At 41.0% G+C, this 21,274-nt stretch overlaps 1 protein-coding gene across 3 annotated transcripts in view; it reads left to right on the forward strand.

Moving 5' to 3' along the window:
- The window catches only part of TSNAX (translin associated factor X), a 57,013-nt gene that overhangs the window by 28,564 nt on the left and 7,175 nt on the right, over window positions 1-21,274 (forward strand). For 2 of the 3 annotated variants that reach the window (XM_066178772.1, XM_066178770.1), the window contains exons 2-4: window positions 4,476-4,583; window positions 8,797-8,911; window positions 10,558-10,688. In XM_066178772.1, the coding sequence (XP_066034869.1) occupies window positions 4,565-4,583; window positions 8,797-8,911; window positions 10,558-10,688 (265 nt within the window). In that variant the 5' untranslated portion in view covers window positions 4,476-4,564. Of the gene's footprint in view, window positions 1-2,483; window positions 2,582-4,475; window positions 4,584-8,796; window positions 8,912-10,557; window positions 10,689-21,274 lie in introns of those variants that run through there. The other variant, XM_066178771.1, reaches the window with a different exon arrangement.

Here is a 21,274-nt window from a genome sequence, read left to right on the forward strand (position 1 = left end):
GAAGACCTGACCTTCACTCCCTTCACTTGGCTGAAAATTCTCCACTGCTGGGAATCATTCAAAAGCAAGCACTCTTTCCACTCTCCTGTGACATCAATATAACCAAAACAACTCTGCTTTTTGTCCAAAGAGCTGCCAAGAACAGGGAAATAGCACAGTTAAAAAAAAAAAAAAAAAAAAAAAAAAAAAGTATGTGTTTCCAAAAGCAGTTTTGTACATCTTCTAAAACAAAAGGCTGTGCCTGAATGTGTGCAGCGATAACACTGACACAAATCATTTCATGTCCTGATTTTGCCCCATAGAAAGTAGAAATCTCCTGTGCAGCTGGTAGGGCAGCAATCAAGCTGTTGCACAACTCAATATGCAGATCAGGCCTGAGGAAGTTCTGCTGTGATCCTCTTTGTCCTCTGTTTTTCAAGGGTGATTGAAATCTGTTTTCTCAGATTAGGAAATTGGAGAGAGGTTTTATGTTACACCTCTGAATAATTTTGAACACTGCATGATAGTCACGCGTTCTCAATAGTTGAAAGCACCAGATTTCAGCAACTTCTGCTTGGCTGCCTGGAGAGTTTAAAGCTCACTCTCGAAGTTCTACTCCTCTGCTATCTGTGTTAGGTGATTTACTGACCTCCTGAATCTTTTGATGGATTTGTCTGATATTCAAGTTTGTCAAAAACTGTCTTTGTTTATTTGTAAAATGCAAAAGACCTGATACTAGGCTAATGTCGCGGCTAATTCCCGAAGGGTGGGCTCTGCTAGCTTTGGACTCTGAAGCATTTGCATTTCACAGCTGGGCTTATCTGGTTTCTAGTAAGGTGCAAGTTCCACCCAAAATTTTTTCCTTATTCAGGATGTTTATAATCACTCCTGGAGGCTCTTTCCCTCTGTCAAATCAGATCGACCAGTTGACCAACAGATTAAAAAATTATTAAGGGTGGGGAGGAAGGACAGGCACACACGCACACCCACACACAAAGGCTGCAAGCACTCCGCCTTTGTGCTCATATGAGCTTTGTTTCCTTGGGAATCCAGCTACTAAAACAGGCAACAGCTGTGACAAGAAATGAGATCTAGCAGCAGAGCAGCAAGACTAATGATTTGCGAACCTTTTGGTTTGGGGGTTTGCAAGACCCATCCCTATTTTAAACATGTCGAGGAATGCATCAGGATGCATGTGTAGGGAAGTACGAATCTAGTGGGCAAGCAGATGTTTTGTAGCTCATCATTATAAGAAATGAAGCATCATGAAGTGCCCTCTGTGCTGGGAAATATTTGCAGTGTGCATCCATCTCCTTTGTGCTCAGTCCTGCAGTGTCTCCTGAGAACACTCACACTAAGCCTCAAGTAGAGGAAACACAGTTTTTACCAGGCCTGACTAAACATAGGATGCAAATAACCTGGGTTTGGGAATTTGCCTCTGTCCCAACAGCTACATTTGCTGCTTAGATTTCTTTTCCTGATATCAAGTGGCTTCACTATCAGATCTTTTCAGTGTAACAGTTAGTGTCTCCAGTTTCCAGCCCCTGTCTCAGTGTCACTTTGCCATCCTCCCTGGGCTCTTTCCCCTGGCACACGAGGTGGGTGGGCACTAAGGGGAGTAACACGGCACCTGGTGCTGCGCTGGAGGTGCGCTCCCGTTCACCTTGCCTGGAAGGAAAGCACCTGGATCCTGACCAAGCCAGGGAGCAAACGGGCACTAAGGAGACAAGCGTGGACAGGCAGCAAGCAGAGGACACGGTCTCAAGCTGTGCCAGGGAAGGTTTATGTTGGACATGAGGAGGAATTTCTTCACAGAAAGAATGTCGCTATTGGACATTGGGATGGGCTGCCCCGGGAAGGTGGTGGAGTCACCATTCCTGGAAGTGTTTTAAGACTGGACGTGGCACTCAGAGCCATGGTCTGGTTGACATGGTGGGGTTCAGCCATAGGTTGGACTCGATTACCTCAGAGGTCTTTTTTAACCCAACGGATTCTGTGATTCTGTGGAAGCACCGTAGTCCTGGCATGCCAGGGAAGAAAGGGGCAGTAAGGAGACAGTCGGGGGGTGAGGGGAATGCGACATGACAGCCGCTTTATGCGGGTCTGGGCTGAGAAATGTCGCTGGTTTCCTGCGGGTCCAAGCCGCGGACCGGCGCTGCGCCGGTGGCGGGACACGCCGGCCACCGGCGAGACGGCGGGCAGACAACGGCACAGCTCCCCGGCCGCACTCCGACCACGCCGCCGCCCCGCCCGGCACTACAAGTCCCGTCGTGCCGCGGGCGGTGAGGCCCCGCGACGGGGTCGCACACTAGCTGCCCACGGAGTCGCCTTCTCGGAGGCACGGCCCGGCCTCGGCGTTGCCCCGATTTCACGAGCACCAGCGTCCGAATCACGCTCCCCGTCGCCAGGGCTCCGCGCCGCGGGCGGCGGGCCGGGCTCCTTCCGCCTGCTTGGAGTTTCGCCGTCAGGCGCCCGCGCGGCGTCCCTCCACGGCGCCGGGAGCGCGGGGGCGGCGCGGCGGGGCCCTGGCGGCGCGCGGGGTCGCTGCGGGTTGCCGGGGGGACGCTGCGCGGCCGCGGCTCCGGGATGAGCGGCAAGGAAGGTGATGTCTCCGTCCCTCCCCTCCCCTCCCCTTCCCACCTCAGGAGACCGAGGCGTGAGGAGCTGGAGCCGGCGGAACCGCGGGGAGGCCCCGCGGCTCGGAGGGGACGGGGGTGCGGAGCCCCTGCCGTGCCCGGCGGTGCCCTTCGGCTGTGTCGTGACACTCGCACTGCCGCTCCTTCGCGGGTGTCCCTGACCTTTCCTTCGTGGGTGCCCTCCTTCCCGTTGTACGGGTGCGCCAGAGAACCTGGCTATAGGGATCTGCATCCCTGGGGGTGGAAAAGCAGATGCCAATGAGGGAAGCTGAGTGTGTGAGGCCTGTAAAGCGCTTGTGCTAACGATTCAGTATAGTATGTGTCTGTATATATATATATATAATCTTATATACCTAGCATAGTATGTATGTGAAATACATATTTTTTACAGCTTGTTCTGCCGCCTGTGTGTTGGTTTAGCCCTGGCAGTCACAGAATCAGAGTCACAGAACGGGTCAGGCTGGAAGGGACCACAGGGGGTCCTCTGTTCCAAGCTCCCTGCTCAGGCAGGGTCATCCCAGAGCACCTGGCACAGGATTGTGTCCAGATGGTTCTTGAACATCTCCACTGAGGGAGACTCCACAACCTCTTAGGACAACCTGTTCCAGTGCTCAGTCACCTGCAGAGTAAAGTTCTCCCTCATATTCAGGAAGAATGGAACTTCCTGAGCATTGGTTTCTGCCTTTGCCTCTTGTCCTGCTGCTTGGCACCACCGAGAATCACACAGGCCTCCCTTCAGCACTCTTTCAAAGGGGTGCATTTTATGTTTTTGACTGCTATAGGAAAAACAAAACCCTGAACTCCTGTCCAACAGAAAAGAAGGAAAAAATTATTTTCATTTTCCTCTTTAAGAAAGTAGCTACGCCCACTTCTGGTTTTGGTTTGGGATAATAAACAATTAAGCGGAAACATTTTAAAATCCAGTGTTCCCTTGGTTCTTCTTACAAGGAAATTGAGAGAACTTCATGTATTCAAAAAGTATGCCTGTATTCAAGTTTGCCAGATTTTGGGCTCTGTTAGGAGCAGTGTCCAGCTGTCACCAAAAGGAGGGAGAGGGAGGGAGGAGTGGGTGACACAATGAGTTAGTCCAAGGTGAAGGAAGGATAAAAGGAAGAAACAACAGAGGGTGTACATTGGGAGTAAAACATAGTCCAAAAGAGATGAATTTTGGGTATGGAAAAGGAGGGTTAAGGAAGAGGCACACGAAGCAGCTGGAATGAGCAGCTACATTCAGAGAAGAAACTGGTTAATGGGCAGAGGGTAAGCACCTAAGAAGTTACCCTGCAGGAGCTAAACCTAACACATCTGAATAGGGGTAGTTGCTTAAATTGTGCCTTACTTCTTTTTCTGGTTACTGGAGACCCATGACATAAATCACAGTAACAAAAACTTGCAGGTTTATTGACTAGTTTCAAACTGAATATTTAAAATAGTTAGGGGGAAAAAAAAGAAGAAGAAAGGTCTAATCCTGTAGGTCCTTGTTCACACAAGGATTCCTATGCAACCATTCACTTACAGCAAGACATCATAAAAGGGTATGAAGACCCAAACACCTTACAAAAAAAAGGTTTAGGTTTCTGCCACACTCTTCCATTGAAATAGATTTTTTTTTTCTAATATTCACTGGCAATGTGGTACAAAAAGTAACATGATAATGTGAAGCTGGCATCAGTTGATAATAAGGTTCATCCAGTTACCTTATTCTGTCCTGTGGAATGCTGTCAGGAATGCTCTGAAGAGAGCATTGTGGTGCTCCTTATGTTCTGGCAAAACTGTATTTTTAAGTTTTTGTTTGTTTGTTTGTTTTGGTTTGTTTGTTTGTTTTTTGTGGTTTTTTTGTGTCTGTCTTCTATTTATTAGGATCAGGTGGGTTCAGAAAACGAAAGCATGACAATTTTCCACATGGTCAAAGAAGAGAAGAAAAAGAGAACGTTAACCCACCTTCAGCTATGATGACATCTTTTAAATGTAAGTAAGCATTTGGAAAACCAGATATTAAAAATGTGGTGTAGAAATTGCTGGGAAATTATTAGTGGAATAAACCAGCTCTCTCTGAGGGAGAAACTTGAAACTAGTTGGACTCACACTCCATTCCTTTAGAGCTTAGTGTTTGTTCTGCATTCTGTGCAGTGAAGTCCTGGGAGTGGGATTTTGCATAGGATTTTGCCTGGTTCATGACTTGCTCCTGTTTCCATCCCACCTGCTGTTCCCCCTGCCCTCCTCACTTGTGCTGAGCCTGATGCTGAGCAAACTGCACAAGTGTTCAGCCAGGCAAAGGATGACCAGGCCATTTGGTGGCAGAAAACTGTAGGATCTGCAGATGGGTAATACAGAATCTGAGCCACAGGGGCAGCAGGAGGAGATGGTGACCTTTGGGAAACTGAGGAGGCTCTGACCTTGGCTGTGGTGCACAGATGACTAAGCTACTTAAATGTAAATCTGGATGCTTTGTTTAAAGAGTTGGTAGTTGTTTATACTTGCACTTTTTCAAGAAAAGACTTCAACTAACTACTACCTTTATGTAGTCACTTTATTCACTTTGATTGCATTTTAAATATTAACATATATTTGAGATTGTTTAAATAGGCAGGTGTAAACTTCCCTTCTGCCAAATCATTTTTATAGGATTTTTCACCAAACCAGAGTTTGGTGAAAAATCAGTACATTTAAATTTCTCATTAGACAACCCCTAACAAAGCAAAGTTCGGAAATGAGAAGCCTTGACTGAAGAAGGAAGGAGGTGTGAGATGGGGAACAGATTAATTCTTCTTGTAAAATTTTTCCTGTGCCACACATTTTCTATGAAGCTTAAGAAAGGTGAAATATAAGCTGGCTGGCTGCTTTAGATGGTTAATGTGTACTTCAATGTCATTTAATTTCCTGGCCTTTTTAAAAAATGGGTGTTTCTATATTTCTGTGTAAATCAGCTTGGCAGATGATTAACCATGACCTCTGAGCTTTGCCTAGAGAAGCTGTGGCTGCCTCATCTCTGGAAGTGTTCAAGGCCAGGTTGGAGGGGGCTTTGAGCAACCCAATATAGTGGAAAGTGTGCTTGCCCATGGGAGGAGGGGTTGGAACTAGGTGATCTTTAAGGCTTCTTTCAACCAAACCACTCTATCATTTATATTGACTATTGTATATACACACTTGTTCTTGAACTGAGTAGAGCAACTGTACTTTAAACTTTTAATTTTTCAATGTCATGAATATCAGTTTGTCATAAAGTTGCCGTTACTTCCACTTCAAAACAGCTTGTTTCCTTTCCTTCTCATGAGATCCATTCATCTGTGTTTGGTTAATTTCAGAAAGAATTTAAGGGACACAGTTTCTTCAAAGTTTTTTGAAGATCCACTCTTTGTATTTATTGCAAAGTGTTTAGTGCAATACAAAGTGCACCAAGTGCACTGACCCAGACAAAGATGCTGGTGGTCTTTGTCTCCATGTCAGGCACAAGCATTAGGAAAAGGTATGCTCCAGATGGTTTATGATTGAGCAAGTTGTGTAGGGTGAACCAGTTGTGCACTATTTCTGTGTACGTTGTCTGAATCTAAACAACTTAATCATAGAATGTTGGACTATGCTAAGTTGGAACTGATCCATCAGGATGATGGAGTCCAACTCCTGGCCCTGTGCAGGACATCCCAAAAATCACACCATATGCCTGAGAGTGCTGTCCAGTCATTTCTTGAACTCAGACAGGATTGTTGCTGTGACCGCTTCTCTTGGAAGCCTGTTGCAGTGCCCAGCCACCCTCTGGGTGAAGAATCTTTCCTGCTAACTAACCTAAACCTCTCCTGACACAACTTCTGGCTGCTCCCTCGAGTCCTGTCACTGCTCACCTGAGTGAAGAGATTGGTACCTGCCCTTCTGCTTTCTTTTTCCCTCATGGGGATGTTGAAAGTCTGCCTTCAGTCTCCTCCAGGCTGAACAGACTGAGTGACCTCAGCTGCTGCTCATACAGCTTCCCCCCCAGACCCTTCACCATTTTCATTGCCTTCCTTTGGATGCTCTCTAAGATCTTAAGATCTTTTTTATATTGTTTTGCCCGAGAAACCACACACAATATTCGAGGTGAAGCCGCCCCAGCTCAGAGCAGAGAGGGACAACCCCCTCCCTTGCCTGGCTGTGATGCTGTTCCTGATGCACCCCAGGACAGGGTTGGCCCTCTGGCTGCCGGGGCACAATGACTCATTTTCAGCTTGCCATTCACAAGGACCCCCAGCCCTATTTCTGCAGCAGGGCTCTTCAGCCCCTCATTCCCTGGTCTGTACACACAACCAGGTTTGCCTTGTTAACGTGTGGCCTTAAATGGGTGTACACATTTTGCTCTTTTTAATCTGTGAAAGAAAGATGTGCTTGAATTGATCTATTTGCACCAGTGTTTTTAAAAAAAAAAGGGAGAAATTGTCTTCTAGAATAATCATAAGAATCACAGAGTGGTCCAATTAGTCAAAACCCAAGGAGTTACACCTTTTTTTTTGTTTTGTTTTGTTTTGTTTTAAATATGTTTCAAATATGACAGGTCAGTGATAAAGAGAGGGGATGCTACCTTGATTTATAAGATTGAGATTTAGTAAGGGTCTTTTTTAATGGTCTGATTTAGCAGCACCAAAATTATTAATAGAGTTTGAATCTTTACTTTCAGTGCTAAATTAGACATTACAGTGGAATGCGTATAGGAAATGACTGTGTGGTTTTGATGTGTTAGCTTGGAGAACCCCCAAGGTCTAACCTTTTGCAATTTTAGGCACTAGCACAATACAGTAGGTTTTATTGCATCTTGTTAAGCGAAACATTATTGTATTTGTCTGGTTTACTTTAGAATATAAAGCACTTCACAGTAGTCCCTAACAGGTTTAAAACCTAACATAAAAGTCTAAAAGCCACAACTATGCAGAAAAGTTAGGGCATGTTGAAATATTCCAGATGTTCAGCATAGGGAATGTCCCAGTAGATGAAATTTGTAAATGGTCTTCGGAAATTTCATCTGTATCATCCTATGAAGGGAAATCACCCCTCCTCAAGTTCCTGTCACTATGATCTCAGGGAAACTTTCTTGATCTTAATTCAGGGTTGGAATTGACTCTCAGAATTTGCAGGAGACAGACCAGACAGACATGTATAAGAATTAAAAGATCAGTAGGAGCATTTGTGACTTATTTTAGAATTTCATAGTAAGATTGGGAAGAACAGGTCAAAATGAGAAGAACCAAGTTTTTACCAAGGCAGTGACAAATACAGAACTGTTTTTCTAGTGTTATCTAAACCTTGCTTGCCAGTGAAGTGCTATGCTTTTTAAAAGGTTATTCACTTGTCAGACCCTTTAGAAATGTAACCTCTTGGTTTATTTTCTGCATCTTCTTGCACAGAGACTTTGACACCTCAGACATTTATGTAGGAAATTTGTTAGATTTCTTGTAAGCATCTATTAGTGATTTATTTACTAGAATAATGGTGTATAAAATGTTAATGGTATTTATGAAACTTTCATAATGTTTGACTGTCAAAACCAGAAACACTTCCTCTCTTCTCTGTATTCATTGTAGAGAGAACTAACATCAGCAAGTCAGAAATCTTATTTTAAATAATTGATATCACTTTTCTTTAGTACTTCTAGTCCTTAGGGATATTAAAATATTCAACTTCTGGCCTAGTCTAGCTGGGATGTGAAGTGCAACCTTTCTTTAAATGGTGCATTTTGAACAGTATATATGCCTTAGCCAGATGCCTTTTATTTGATTGGTTTAGGCACTGGTGAATCTTATTAACAAATGATGGTAGGGTTTTATTTTTTGATTCGTCTTGCTGAACTGGAGTGAAATTTTCAGTCCGTTTCCAGAACAGCAGTATCGTGGAATAGATTTTATTAGTAAAACCAAATATTTTACCTTAAAAATTGCTCAAGATGCTTTAAGGCATCATCAGGATTGATATCTACTTAAACCTGACTTATTAAACAAAGGTGATATTAAATAATGAATTTTGCAGCTCTGGCAGGTGACAGGCGGTGATGGTGTCTGCAGCCATGCCTCACGCAGGGACAGCCCACCCTGGGGAAAGGCTCCCAGGGACAAGGCTGATGGAGTCTTGGAAGGAGTTAGTGCAGCACAGGTGCTTTTCTCTTCCCCTGCACTGTGTTTGTGTGATAATTGAGCTTTTGCTGTAATGACTGACTCCACAGCATTCCAGCTGGAGCTTGACACCAGGCACGATAAATATGAGCGGCTCGTGAAGCTCAGTCGGGACATAACGATCGAAAGCAAAAGAACCATATTTCTGCTCCACAGGTTCACCAGGTGAGTCACACCGAGTATGAAAATGTTCATAGAAACCTACACTCTGCCTTGCAGTGTTGTCTGTGAGTAACAGCTGCAATGTTCTGTTGAGAGGAATTTAATTAACTTCCCATAAATGTCCTTTAGGGTGGATGAGAGCTACTGAATCCACTCTCCAGTTAGAGAATTAAAAGATGCTGGTTCAGGTTTGTGGGTTGGTTTTATTGGTTTATTAAACCAGTGTAAAGCAGTAGAGTGAGCAGCAGATGAGAGCCGTTCAGCTTTCAGCGAGCTGTGAGAGAGGAGTAGGCACCCTTCCTTCAGGTTACTTGCCCGGGCAGTTCTGTCACTGTTTTGGTTGTTGCACCCCCACCCGAGGTCATCAATGCAAACAGGAGGTGACCTGGGGTCTGTTTATCTAAATACAACAGCTGGATAGGCTTCTGTGTGAAGTTTTGAGCTTCTCTATGTTTTGTGTTCTCATGAACCTTCAAGCAATCTTTGGAAGCCAGAGACAAATTAGGATAACAACAGGAAAACTTGAAGCTTTGCATAGGCTGCTGTATAAAGTGTTTGTTGTACGTGACAAACACTGGTCTTGCATGTTATAACAGCTCTCCGTTTCTTTTCTTTGCAATTTCATTTATTTTAATTTACATTTTGTTACCTATCAATATATTTATGTTGAAGTAGTAACTGTATGTAGGTACAGTTATAAATGGAGATTATGAAGTTGCCTGTTCTTTAACTTGGTTCTCTTCTGCAGAGAGGTACTGTGATAGTTCCAGTAACCTTTGCAGCCTTGACTGTAAATAGCTACTTCCACTGCAGGGGCTAGGTAGCTGGGAATGTGTGGAGGAAAGAAAAACAACAAAGAACTCCTCATTACTCTGAATTTAGATTCCTGTTTTATCAGGCATTCCTGGTTTTGTGAGAGTGGAAGTTTTCCAAGCTGTATTTTTTATTTCCTTCTTTGAATTTTGCAATTATTGTGGTTTTAATTTCAGTAAATTTTCCTGTTTGCTTTTAAATATTTTCTTGAGACCAATTAACCAGTGGTTCCTTTAAGAGACTGTAAACTAATATAGCATGTGGATTATTTGGGCTCAATGGAGGAGAAAGTTTAAAGGAAGTTAGATAAACTGAGCTTTAAATGCCAAGTATATGTTGTGGTTGTGAATCAGATATTTCAGCTGTTCCTGAACAGCATAGTCCATAACTACTTCCTTAAAAAAAAAAAAAAAAAATCACATGTAGAAGTACATAATGTACTGTATTTTGCAATACTGTCAAGTATTGCAAAATATTAATTTTTAAGAGGTTGAAGGACTTCTGTAAATACTGCTAGTTTTATGAAATATTTTTTGAAGCCTTTGTATGTGTTTCTCCTTTTTCTTACTTAAACAATAATCATGACTGTAGTCTGGAATAAACATCATGCTACCAGAACTCTGGCTGGTTGATTATTTTCTTGGTAAGAATCTCTAGGATTTCAAAATCTGCAATAGGTATCTGTGAAAGTTAAACTGTTTCTCATTGTCGTATCAGTTTTGCTTTTTCTTCAAGCCAGTAAAAATTTATTGATTAGTAAAAGAAAAAGTGTAAATTTTTAACTGTTTGTTCATGTTGTGGAAACTGCTCTTTCAGTTTCTATTTTATGATTGCAGTGCTCCCAATGGAGAAGAGATACTGAGTGAATCTGAAGTCAAGCTAGATGCTGTCCGACGGAAGATCAAGCAGGTTGCACAAGAACTGATTGGAGAAGACATGTATCAGTTCCACAGAGCTATATCTCCAGGTAAATAATTTTAAAATAGGAAAAGTGTGCAGTTTTGAGCTAAGCTTAGTTTCTCTTCATGTGTCAATACTTCCTCTTCATGCTACATGTCTGAATTTGTTACATTTCTGTGGTTATAAAGCAGGACTTGGGTTAATCTTTGTTATTGGCAAAGTTAGCTCTGGTATTAGAGAATCTGTTGTCCTACAGTTTCATTGCAATTTAAAGGAAGATGTAAATGGGGGTCTACAACTGAAACAATTTGGACCCTGCCCTAAACTGAAATTGAGAGTATTTCTAACAAATGTAGTGGCTGGTCTTCTCTGACTGAGAGGAATATATGGAGCATACTCGTTTGTCCCTCCTGAAGGATTACAATTTCTAAGAGGAGATTGAGAACAGCTGTCTTGTAAAATTATCCATTTTGAGTGATAAAGTGATTTTGAGTTGGTAAAGTTAATGAATTTAAATCCTTAGATTAGCATTTTCTTTCCTCTAGTCTCAAAATATGCTTCTGCCTCTCTGTTACAAGCATTAACCCAGTTTGTGTGTTTCAGTTGCATCTTTTTCTGCTCCTCTTTGTAAACAGCTATCTTTGCTAACATTCTTTGGATACTAAATTCCAATTTGTTCATAACTCTTGCTGCCAAACCCTATTTCTTTGCTGACTCTTTGATGACAATCTGAATATTACCTAAAGTTGGTATGCCTTGGTTGTGGCAACACATGAATAAAATATGTAACTGCTTTTTTGACATCTTGTATTTATCAATCTCATTTTAAACAATTTGGAATTGTGTGTATCTTTCCTTGTTTAGGCAAAAGTTCTTCAGCTGATGAGAGCTGAAGATTTGCCCTGAATTATTTAATTATTTAAAAATGTCCAAAAGACTGATTTGATAAACCAGCAGCACATACGTGTACATAATTTACAAGACAAACAGTGCTCAATTTAACTTGAACTCATGTCTTACACAAACTTTACTTTAAGAGTGAGAGAGGTCTTGAGTCTCAGTTTAGCAATTTGGAACCAGAAGGAGCTTGCCCTGATAGTCTTCAATGGCTCTGATTAATTCCACAGTGCTCTTTCTTGTGATGCATTGGGTTGTTCAAATTAGATATTAGTAGTTTTTCCTAGAGCCACTTAATCTGTATGTGTCCTGCTGCTATTAATAGCCAAGTACTGTAGTGACACCATGAAAAGAGATAATTCAAAATGCTGACATTAGAAATGATCAGACTGTGAACAATACTGTTGCAAGTGTATTATGAGTATCTTGACACGCCAAAATGTCTTTTGATTTTCATTTTAAGTACAGCTTATAAAAGCTGAGAATCCTTGCATTCAGTTTTATGAACAAAAGTTTTTGGAAGCTTCATTGTGACCTGCAAATGTAAAGTTTGTTTGAATAACCCCTGAAATTTGTAGTCCCACATGAGTCATATAATGGTGTGTATAAAGCAGCAGTGTTTGAGGTCTGCTACTTCATGGATGTTTGTGAGACTGTGTGGTGCAAGCCATCAGCCATGCCACGTGAGCAAGATTCTCACAGGGCAACCACTTACTCTGCATCAGCTGCCTCACCTGATCTGTCTCTGTTTTGTTAGATACTTGTCTTTGTGGCAGTAAATTCAAAGAGGCTTATCTGCCTCTAGTTCTGCTGAGGAGCAGTTGGCCTGGGATTAGATTCACTCATCTCACACGTAAGAGAGTGTGTATACCTTCATAGCAGACATATGGGAAGTTACTGCACCGTAACTTCTGTGTGTACCCATGTTCTTACAAAACAAGTAAGCAAACCTGATGCTAGTTTTCTACATCCGGATTCTCTCTTCTTGGTAAAAAAAAACAAACTGTTTTTGTTTCTTTTAAAAATACATATTTTCAGTAATCAAAAGTTAGATTTCTTTTTTACATGAACGATACCTAAACTTAAGCTAGCCATAGCAATTTGAAAATAAAGAAATTAATGTAAAAAAATTTTTGTTCAGCTTTGCTTTGTGTATTTGGTAAATACACACAGTCAGCTACACCGATTTTCCTGCATGATTTATTCCTGACTTGCATAAAGGTACTCATTAATACCAGAATAGACCTGAATAAACTGTTTAGAAAACAACTGCAAGTATTCTGTCAGGAACAATTCAGAATTTTTAATAGTTTTTTCCGGTGTTGTAAATCTCAGCCTCTTAAAATGACTAAGAGGTGTTTTAGAGCAGGATGAGTTACTCTAAGGGAGGTTAGTAGTAGAAGTAGTTAACAGAGGAAGTTAAGAGACCTACTGCATGTGTATGTTGACTCAATGCCTCCACAGCTGCAAAACTTTTAGAACAGAATAGGCAAATTCAGACAGAAAGAACCTACAGTGATCATCCAGTGCCTCTACCTGACCACTTCAGGGCTGACCAAAAGTCAAAACAAGTTGTTAAGAGCATTGCCCAAATGCCTCTTCTAAACACTGACAGGCTTGGGGCATCAACCACCTCTCTAGGAAGCCTGTTCCTGTGTTCCTTTTCAAAAGAAATGCCCCTGCCTGATGCAGCTTAGAGCCATTCCCACACATCCTGTCACTGCATGGGACAGGAGATCAGCACCACCGTCTCCACTTCCCCTCGTCGGGAACCTGTAGGGAGCAACGAAGTTGCCCCACAGCCTTGTCCTCTCCAAACAACACAAGCCCAAAATCCTTAACTGCTCCTTACAGGACAGTCCTTGCAACCATTTCACCAGCTTTGTTGCTCTCCTCTGGATGCCTTCAGGGACCTTCATATCCTTTTTAAATTGTGACACCCAGAACTCCACACAGTTGCATGTATGCTAGCACATCCTTAATGGGACTTGGGGTGAGATTGTCATAGAATTACAGAATTTTCTTACTACATTCTTAATAAGACTTAAGAGAATGAATCTTACTGACCTCTCGAGGTAAAAAGAAAAGAAGGCAAGAAGGTACTAGTGAGCTAAATAAGGGGGAGAAGAAGTAGACTCTGTTGTCCATCTTTCCAGCAGTCAGGTGTGCAATCTGTCAAATACCTGAACTTGGCAGTTTTTTTGAACCGAACTAAAGAGTAGAAATACACAGCTCCCCAGTGCATTTCTGAAGGTAGAACTGGAAGTGGCTGTACTTTTACTTTTCTCCTCTTTTCAGGTGAGGTAAATGGCAACTCTCTGCACTCTGCTTGGCCTTAGGGATCTCCCTGCTGTTTCTGTAATTAGGTATTTGTGCCTCAATAAGAAGACTGTTTATAAAATTCAACTGAAATAAGTTGCCTTCATTCTATTTTGGTAAATCATCCACAGCATCAGCTTACATTCTAGCTCTTCTACATATGCTCCTCTGCAAGGTAGGTTTGTTCCCATAGTACCTGTTTAGTAAGGGAGTGTTAGAATATACCTGTGTGTCACTGGGAAGACAGGGAATGCTTTTAGGCATTGTGTAAATGAGCTTGTGTGCATAACAAGTATAAAATGCTAACTTTCAGCCAGACCTTTACTCTTACCTTCATTAAATCCTCTGCTCTCCAGTTAGTCATTGGGATGGCAAAAAAGAAAAGGAATATGCAGGCTTCAAGACATGTAGATCTTGATTGTGCTGAAGCTGGGATCAAGGAGGTGTCAGAGATGTGAAGAGGCTTGATGTCAGTATTATGAAGCTGCGATAGAAAACCTAGAAGCAGGAAGAATGTAGAGACAGTTAGATGAAGAGCAGCTGGGAGAGAGAATGCTTTATTTCATTGTTGCTTTGCTTTTTTTTAGTGGAAAAAGCTTGCGTGTCTTCTTGAAAATAAATGAGGCTAAGAAAAGTGCTAGATCCTTTGTCCTTATGTATTTCCTAGGGCTGTAAGTCTTGACCTTCCTTTAACCTAGTTTTCAACTCTGATTTTGTATTTTAAAGAAATTCTGGAGAACTAGTTAAAAAGCTTTTTATGAACAAAAACATTGCCATTAAACTGCTTTTTTCTTCCAAAAAGAATAAAGAAGCACTTATGTCCCATATCTCAAAAGCAGCATGTCTAATTAACCTCAAACTTCCTAAAAATATTCTCCTTTGTCTTGAAACCAAACATGAAACATCCTCCTGTTCCCCACCCTACCTCTCATAGAAGGAGTAAAAGGGTTCAAAATGGAGCTTATAATGGAAACCACTGTAGCTGCCTTAACTGGGGAATCATGATTGTCTGCATAATGAAGCCGCCTAATACATATTTTATTCAGTATAATAACTGTTAGCCTATAAATAGAAGAATGCTATGAGTATTATGCTTGGAAATATTGTTTGCCACTTGCAATTGTTAAATGCTTTTTTTGGGGTTACTCCAAGCAGTTGTTCTTTTGACTTGAAGATAAAACAATTCTGGCAGAGCACTAAAGGAGTTTCATGCTTTCCCTCATTAAGAATAGTGCTAATGGCACGCAGGACGTTTCCCCAAAGGACACTTGCATGAGCTCAAACACTGAGTATAGCACTAATTGAACAACAACAAAAACTGATGACTGTTTTCTACACGTTTCTTAACAGTACAGATTGTCCCAGGGGATGATTAAACAAGCAAACAAAGAGATACTGAAATAATGAAGTCTTTTTTTAATGCAGAGCTCTTCATTTGTTATGTTAGAATGTTCTGCTTTGTTGATATTTTTAAAGCTTTACTATTTGTAATATAGAATTCCTGCTCCTTTGGCCCTGCTTTGCAGTGTATACCTTATATATCCTGTGAGGAAATATGTACTCTTTCTTTAAAATTGTTAAGAGACACTATGCAAGAAAAGGACTGAAAAAGATTGTATGCATTTATGAAAGGAAGGAAGAAATTTTTCAGGATTTTTTTATTTGTGTATATATATGTGTTTGCGTATTTTTATATATATATATATATATATAACTCTCAGCTACTTAGAGAAATATTAGCAGTATACAGAGAAGATCTGTACAGAGCTTAAAGACAAGAAAGAAATGCTCTGCAACATGTGTAGGGTCCTACACTTCGGCTACAACAAACCCATGCAGTGCTGCAGGCTGGGGGAAGAGTAACTGGAAAACTGCCCACTGGAAAAGGACCTGGGGTTTCTGGTCGACAGAGGCTGAACGTGATCCTCCAGTACTTGCCCAGGTGACCAAGGCGGCCAGTGGCATCCTGGCCTCTATCACCAGTGGTCTGGCCAGCAGGATCAGGGCAGTGATTGTCCCCCTGTATTTAGCACTGGCTGCAACAGAAGTTCTGTGTCCAGTTTTAGACCCATCACTACAAGAAAGACATTGAGGTGCTGCGGCGTGTCCAGGGAAGGGCAGTGGAAGAAGTGAAAGGTTTGGAGCACAAGTCTGCTGAGGAGTGGCTGAAGGAGCTGCAGGTTTAGCCTGGAGAAGAGGAGGCTCATTGCTCATCACAACTACCTGAGAGTGTAACCGGGTAGGGGGTGGTCTCTTCTCCAATGTAACAGGAAATGGGACATGAGGAAGTGGCCTCAAGTCACCCTAGGGGAGGTTTATATAGTACATTAAGAAAAATTTAATCATGGAAGGGGTTGTCAAGCATTGGAACAGGCTGCCCAGGAGAGTGATGGAGTCACCATCCCTGGAAGTACTTCAAAGACATATAGATGTGGCTCTTAGAGACATGGTTTAGTGGTGGACTTGGCAGTGTTGGGTTAGTGGTTGGGCTCAGTAGATCCTAGAAGTCTTTTCCAACCTGAAAAATTCTATGATTCTATGTTAGGATGTATATAGTTATTCAAAGTGTGTTCTAAATCTACTCTGCATAAATGCAAAACGTGTGTACTGCAGAGGGAAAATTAAGGACTGCTTGATAAGTTGGTACTGTGTGGGATTGAATGAAGTACCTTTTTAACATGGCTTTGTTAAATGAAATCTCTAGCTATTTGAGGACTTTACTCAGTAAGACAAAATACTGAATGAGGAGCCCATAAATGTTCTGGAGCATCTTAGGTGGAATGGCACAGAGTGATGATGGTAGATGCAGTGGAGCCCTGTTGGCTGACCTTTGCTGTGTGCCTGTGTTTGCAGCAGTGGCGACTGGAGTGCTGTGCACAGGGAAGCTCATTAGCAGTTTATCATGTCTGCACTTGCTCTCAATAGGATTAGATGACGAGGCTGTAAAATGTCAGCACCTTGTCAAAACTAGTGCTCTGTGACTGCTGATGGTGATGCAGGAAATTCTCTGTAAAAGTTCACTACTGACGCAGTCTAACACATCGTTTATCTTGTGCAGGCGCTATTTGTGTTCTGAGAGATTGCTATAATGGAGCTTATTTCTGTCTCCTGCCTTATTCCATTTGGAGTCACTTTAGGCGTGTAAGATATTGCAGCAAACTGCCTTGCTCAATTGGACCAGACCAGTTCAGTCTGTGTGGATGAAAATACTTCAGTTGCACTAGAATGCCACTTTCTAACTGCAGTATTTTGGACCATCAGACAGGATGCTGTGAGAAATGCTATGGAGATGAGTGGGGTCTGTCCAAGCAAGCCAGCTTTAGATTACTGGTGATTTAAGTAACAACATTTTTGTGGGATTGCATGAAGGATTTTAATTAGAATGCAAACTTAAGGAACTATCCACATAATGATTTCAATGTTTACCTGGGATTTTTTGTTGTGTTTTTTTTGTTTGTTTTTTCGTAGCTTTTTAACTCAAAATGTGGAAATCATATACTCAGATTGTTGTGCCTTTGTAAACACATGTATTTCTGAAATAATACTAAGGTACATAGTATCAAGGATATAATATTAATGTACTTTTCTGCACATCAGGAACAGTGTAAGTAGGGCACCTGTTTTTGTTCCTTGAGAAAGCTTAAAAACTGTAATTAAAGTAGATGCCATATTTAATTTTAGGTTGGTAATAGAAAGGAAAAGCTTTGTACTGCAGGAGGAAGGTATCATGAATTGTAAATGTCTCACCCAGGATAAGACCTAAATACACCTAAAACTTGAAAGGAAAGCTGACTGTGAAGGAAGCAATCAGGTTTATGCAAGATGGTGGGAAAACACAGTAACACAGGAACAGGATGTAACTGAAGAATTAATCTCTTGCTGTTGTAGGTGAGGGGTAAAATGCCAGAAATGGAAACAAAGTTTCCTGATTATCCTGGAAAATTAACAGAATTTGCAGTGAATAAGCTTATGGTTATCAGATACAATTTTGTTAATTTCTTTCTTTCTGTTTTGTTACTTTCTGTGTTTTTCTTTACTCATATCCTCCCTTGGTCAAGCTGGTCTGGTGGTTTTTTTTTTTTTGGTTTTTTTTTTTTTTTTTTTTTTTTGTTTGTTTGTTTGTTTCCATTCTGCAAGTTGCCTATTTGAAATTTGATACCTTCAGTTTGTTGCATTTTACTACCCTTTTATTATTTTTGGTTCGTGCCTTTTTCCTAGGTTCTTCTAAGGAAATGGAGAAATAGCAACTGCAAAGCCTCTCACTTTGTATTTTCTGCTGCAGGCTTTATATGTCCATACACAAAAATTAAAACAAACCTGCAAACATGAATGCAAATTCTGACATGGACAAACTAGGCATGCACTATGTGAGAATTGATTGTCTCCTTGTCCCTGAATGAGATGTACATCCAGCAGGAGCCGTTCAGAGCAGCAGAAGTCCATCAGAGAAACTGTGTAGAGTCTTTTAAAGATGCATGCTGTGGGTCAGCATGATCACAGAGATTGTCCTTTCCTGCTTCTAACTTAAGACCTGACTGTCCTAAAGTCCTGCTGTACTGTTATGACAAATACTGCAGTTTCTCACATGACAACCTAAAACTAGTGACATTGTTTGTCTTTTAATTCAGTTTCATAGCTGGCAAATGGAAGAGACCTTGTGCTCTGCCTCAGGAATTTTTTTCAACCCTGCAGCTATTGAATGTGCAGCTATTGACATTACTCATTCACAGACCAGATCTCTCCTGCCTTTGCAGGAACCAAGTGCAGCTGGATTAAGACAAATTTAAAAAAAAAAATAATCTATGAAGCTTTTTTGTTTGTTTATTTAAAATCACACAGGAGTGTGTCATAGAGGAACTCCATTCCAAGAAGCGACCAGGATAGCACATTGCCTTTGGTTTTTGTTTTGCAATCATGTGGGGAGAAATAAAGGTTGGCAAATGGTGAAGTACCTTTGTACCATCTCAAAGGTCTGTGTTAATGAGGATAAATGGCCACTGTTGGTTCTTCTGGTGTGTTTGTGAGTTTGGTCTGTTGCACGGAAACAACATCACCTTAAGAGGAACTTTCACTGTGTTTTGACCTGCAGAAGCTGTGTTGTGTTAGGTGCTCTTTCTTCTTTGATCATGGAACATCCGGCTGAGTCAGAGCTTCCTTTCTTTGGTATCTTGAATACTTGCCGTCAAGGCTGTCAGTAATGTAAAATTTGCCATCTGACTGAATGACTTTTAAAACTCTGTATTAATTATGAAGGCAGTTGGGGGTAGTCAAAGAGGTAAGGAAGACCACTTGTCTCAGGAATAGGTTTTTCTAAGAAGTCATGTGAAACATTAGGTGCACTTCAGAATTACTACATTTGGGGCTGGCGAGTTGGAATAAAAGCCAAACTTCAGAACCTTGATTACAAAAACCTTGATTACAAAAGTAACCATGGTACATCCCTCAGGTCTCCAAGTAGAAGCAAAATAAAAGTTTGTGAATTTCTCACCCACAATTATTCATCTGCAAAAAGGCCTATCATTTGTCATATGTCCATGTGTTTTTAATAACAATATAAAAAAGGCTTAATTACCTGTTCTCTGCAATGAGAGATTAAAATACTGTTTACAGTTCTTTGAAGGGTTTTTGTGCCTGTTTGGAGAAATAATTTAACTCTCACAGGCATCTGTCTGATGGGGAACTTACATTTTTTCTGAGGTTTCTTGGAAAACTGACTAGTCTTGGTATTACCTTTTTCCCTGAATTTGATGTGTATTCAACTTTAAACAAAATGCAAACAATATTGACACTTCAGTATCTGAAATACATCACTTCAACACCTGCAGCTAGAAGAGAACAGAACTTTTGGTGGGTGTGTCGAGTACCAACTGACTAATGAACAAAGCATTCGGGGCTTTATAGAAGAAATGTGCATTACTTTAATGATTGATATAATAGTAAACCTACTCAGCTTTTGAATTATTACTCAGTGAATAGGAACACTTTTTTTTTCCCAAATATGTAAGCTCATATAGACTTTCGTTCTAGTACTTTTATTTCTATTTATTAGTTAGTACTGTTTCATAAAATCCATCCCTGACTGGAATTACTCTTTTAAGCCATTTTCACAACAGGATGTCCAGAACATTCCTGGCTGTGAGGAGAGCTGGCTCTATCCTCTTTTCAGTGTATGTTATGAAATTAACCTTTGGCTTCATGCTCACAATCAACAAAATGGTTTGATTGTTTCATAGCGTCAGTTTAAGTTTAATTACTTAAGTTTTTACCTCTTCTGCCCAGAAAAAGACCTGAATTTTAGGAATCATTGTCAAGTATGCAGAGAACTTTAAAGGAATAGATTACGGTGTGAATTACCAGTTTCACAGTTTCATCTTAATAGGACACTGGATTTCGTTTTTGTATTAATACTTCTAAACTTACTATGTGTACTTGTTTCAATTGATGTTGTTGTATCTGGTTCATTGTTTGCTTATTTCACTCCTTCTCCCCTTTCATTCATCCATATGCTTCCAGCAACAAGTTCTTTAAGTTCACCATGCTCCCCATATTCTTTGGAATTATTTCTCTGTTTGGGATTTCCACAGAAATATGACCTTTTTTTTTTCTGGATTATGGCGGGGATTTCTATGTTTCGGTGGTGGTGTTTGGTTTTGTGTTTTTTTTTTTTTTTTTTTTTTTTTTTTTTTGGTTTTTTTTTTTTGTTTTTTTTTTTTTTTTTTTTGTTTTTTTTTTTTTGTTGCTTTCTTTGGTTTTTGGGGGGAGGAGAAAGAAGGGATGTTTTTTTCTGTGTTTGTTTGGGTTTTTTTAATGACAATGTAACTTGCCAGCCTAAACCCGAGGATAAGATAGAGCCTTGTCGGTGCTGTTTTGGTTTTGTAATGAATCAGCAAGTGGGTAGTTTCACATGACTCGCCCTGTAAATAATGTGCCCCACCCTTGGTGCAGGGATCCTAGAAGAAACTTGCTGTGTATATCTTCCTACCATCTTTCTAGTGGCTGCTCTTGGCCTGTGATTCCTGCTGCACGGCTTAGGGGAGGAGCTCAGTGAGAGAGCACAGGCTTGTGTCTATCTGCTTGTGTCCTAACCATCAGCACAGGCTCCTCTCTAAACAAAAAGACAGAGAGAAACAGGACAAAGGATGGGAAAGAAAATGAATTGGAGAAGAAACAGGGAGAGAAGCAGCTTATTTGGGAAGATGGCAGGTGACACTGGCATTACTAACCTTAACAACCGAGAACATGAAATCCTTTTGAACCTGTTTTGTAACTGCTGAACGGAGATTTAAAGGAGGAAATGAAGTAAACAGAATTTTAGGAGGAAACTTTCACCTTTTATTTGGTTGTCATTCTTCGTTGAACCTTCCATGCACACCTGGATGCATGCACATTTCAGGTGGAATTAGATTCTGTTTACCCTAATATGACTCCTGCAATTAA

Source organism: Chamaea fasciata, unplaced genomic scaffold, assembly GCF_029207755.1.
Source record: "Chamaea fasciata isolate MVZ Bird 193981 ecotype frontalis unplaced genomic scaffold, bChaFas1.0.hap1 SCAF_3, whole genome shotgun sequence".
In the NCBI taxonomy this organism is placed as follows: domain Eukaryota; kingdom Metazoa; phylum Chordata; class Aves; order Passeriformes; family Sylviidae; genus Chamaea; species Chamaea fasciata.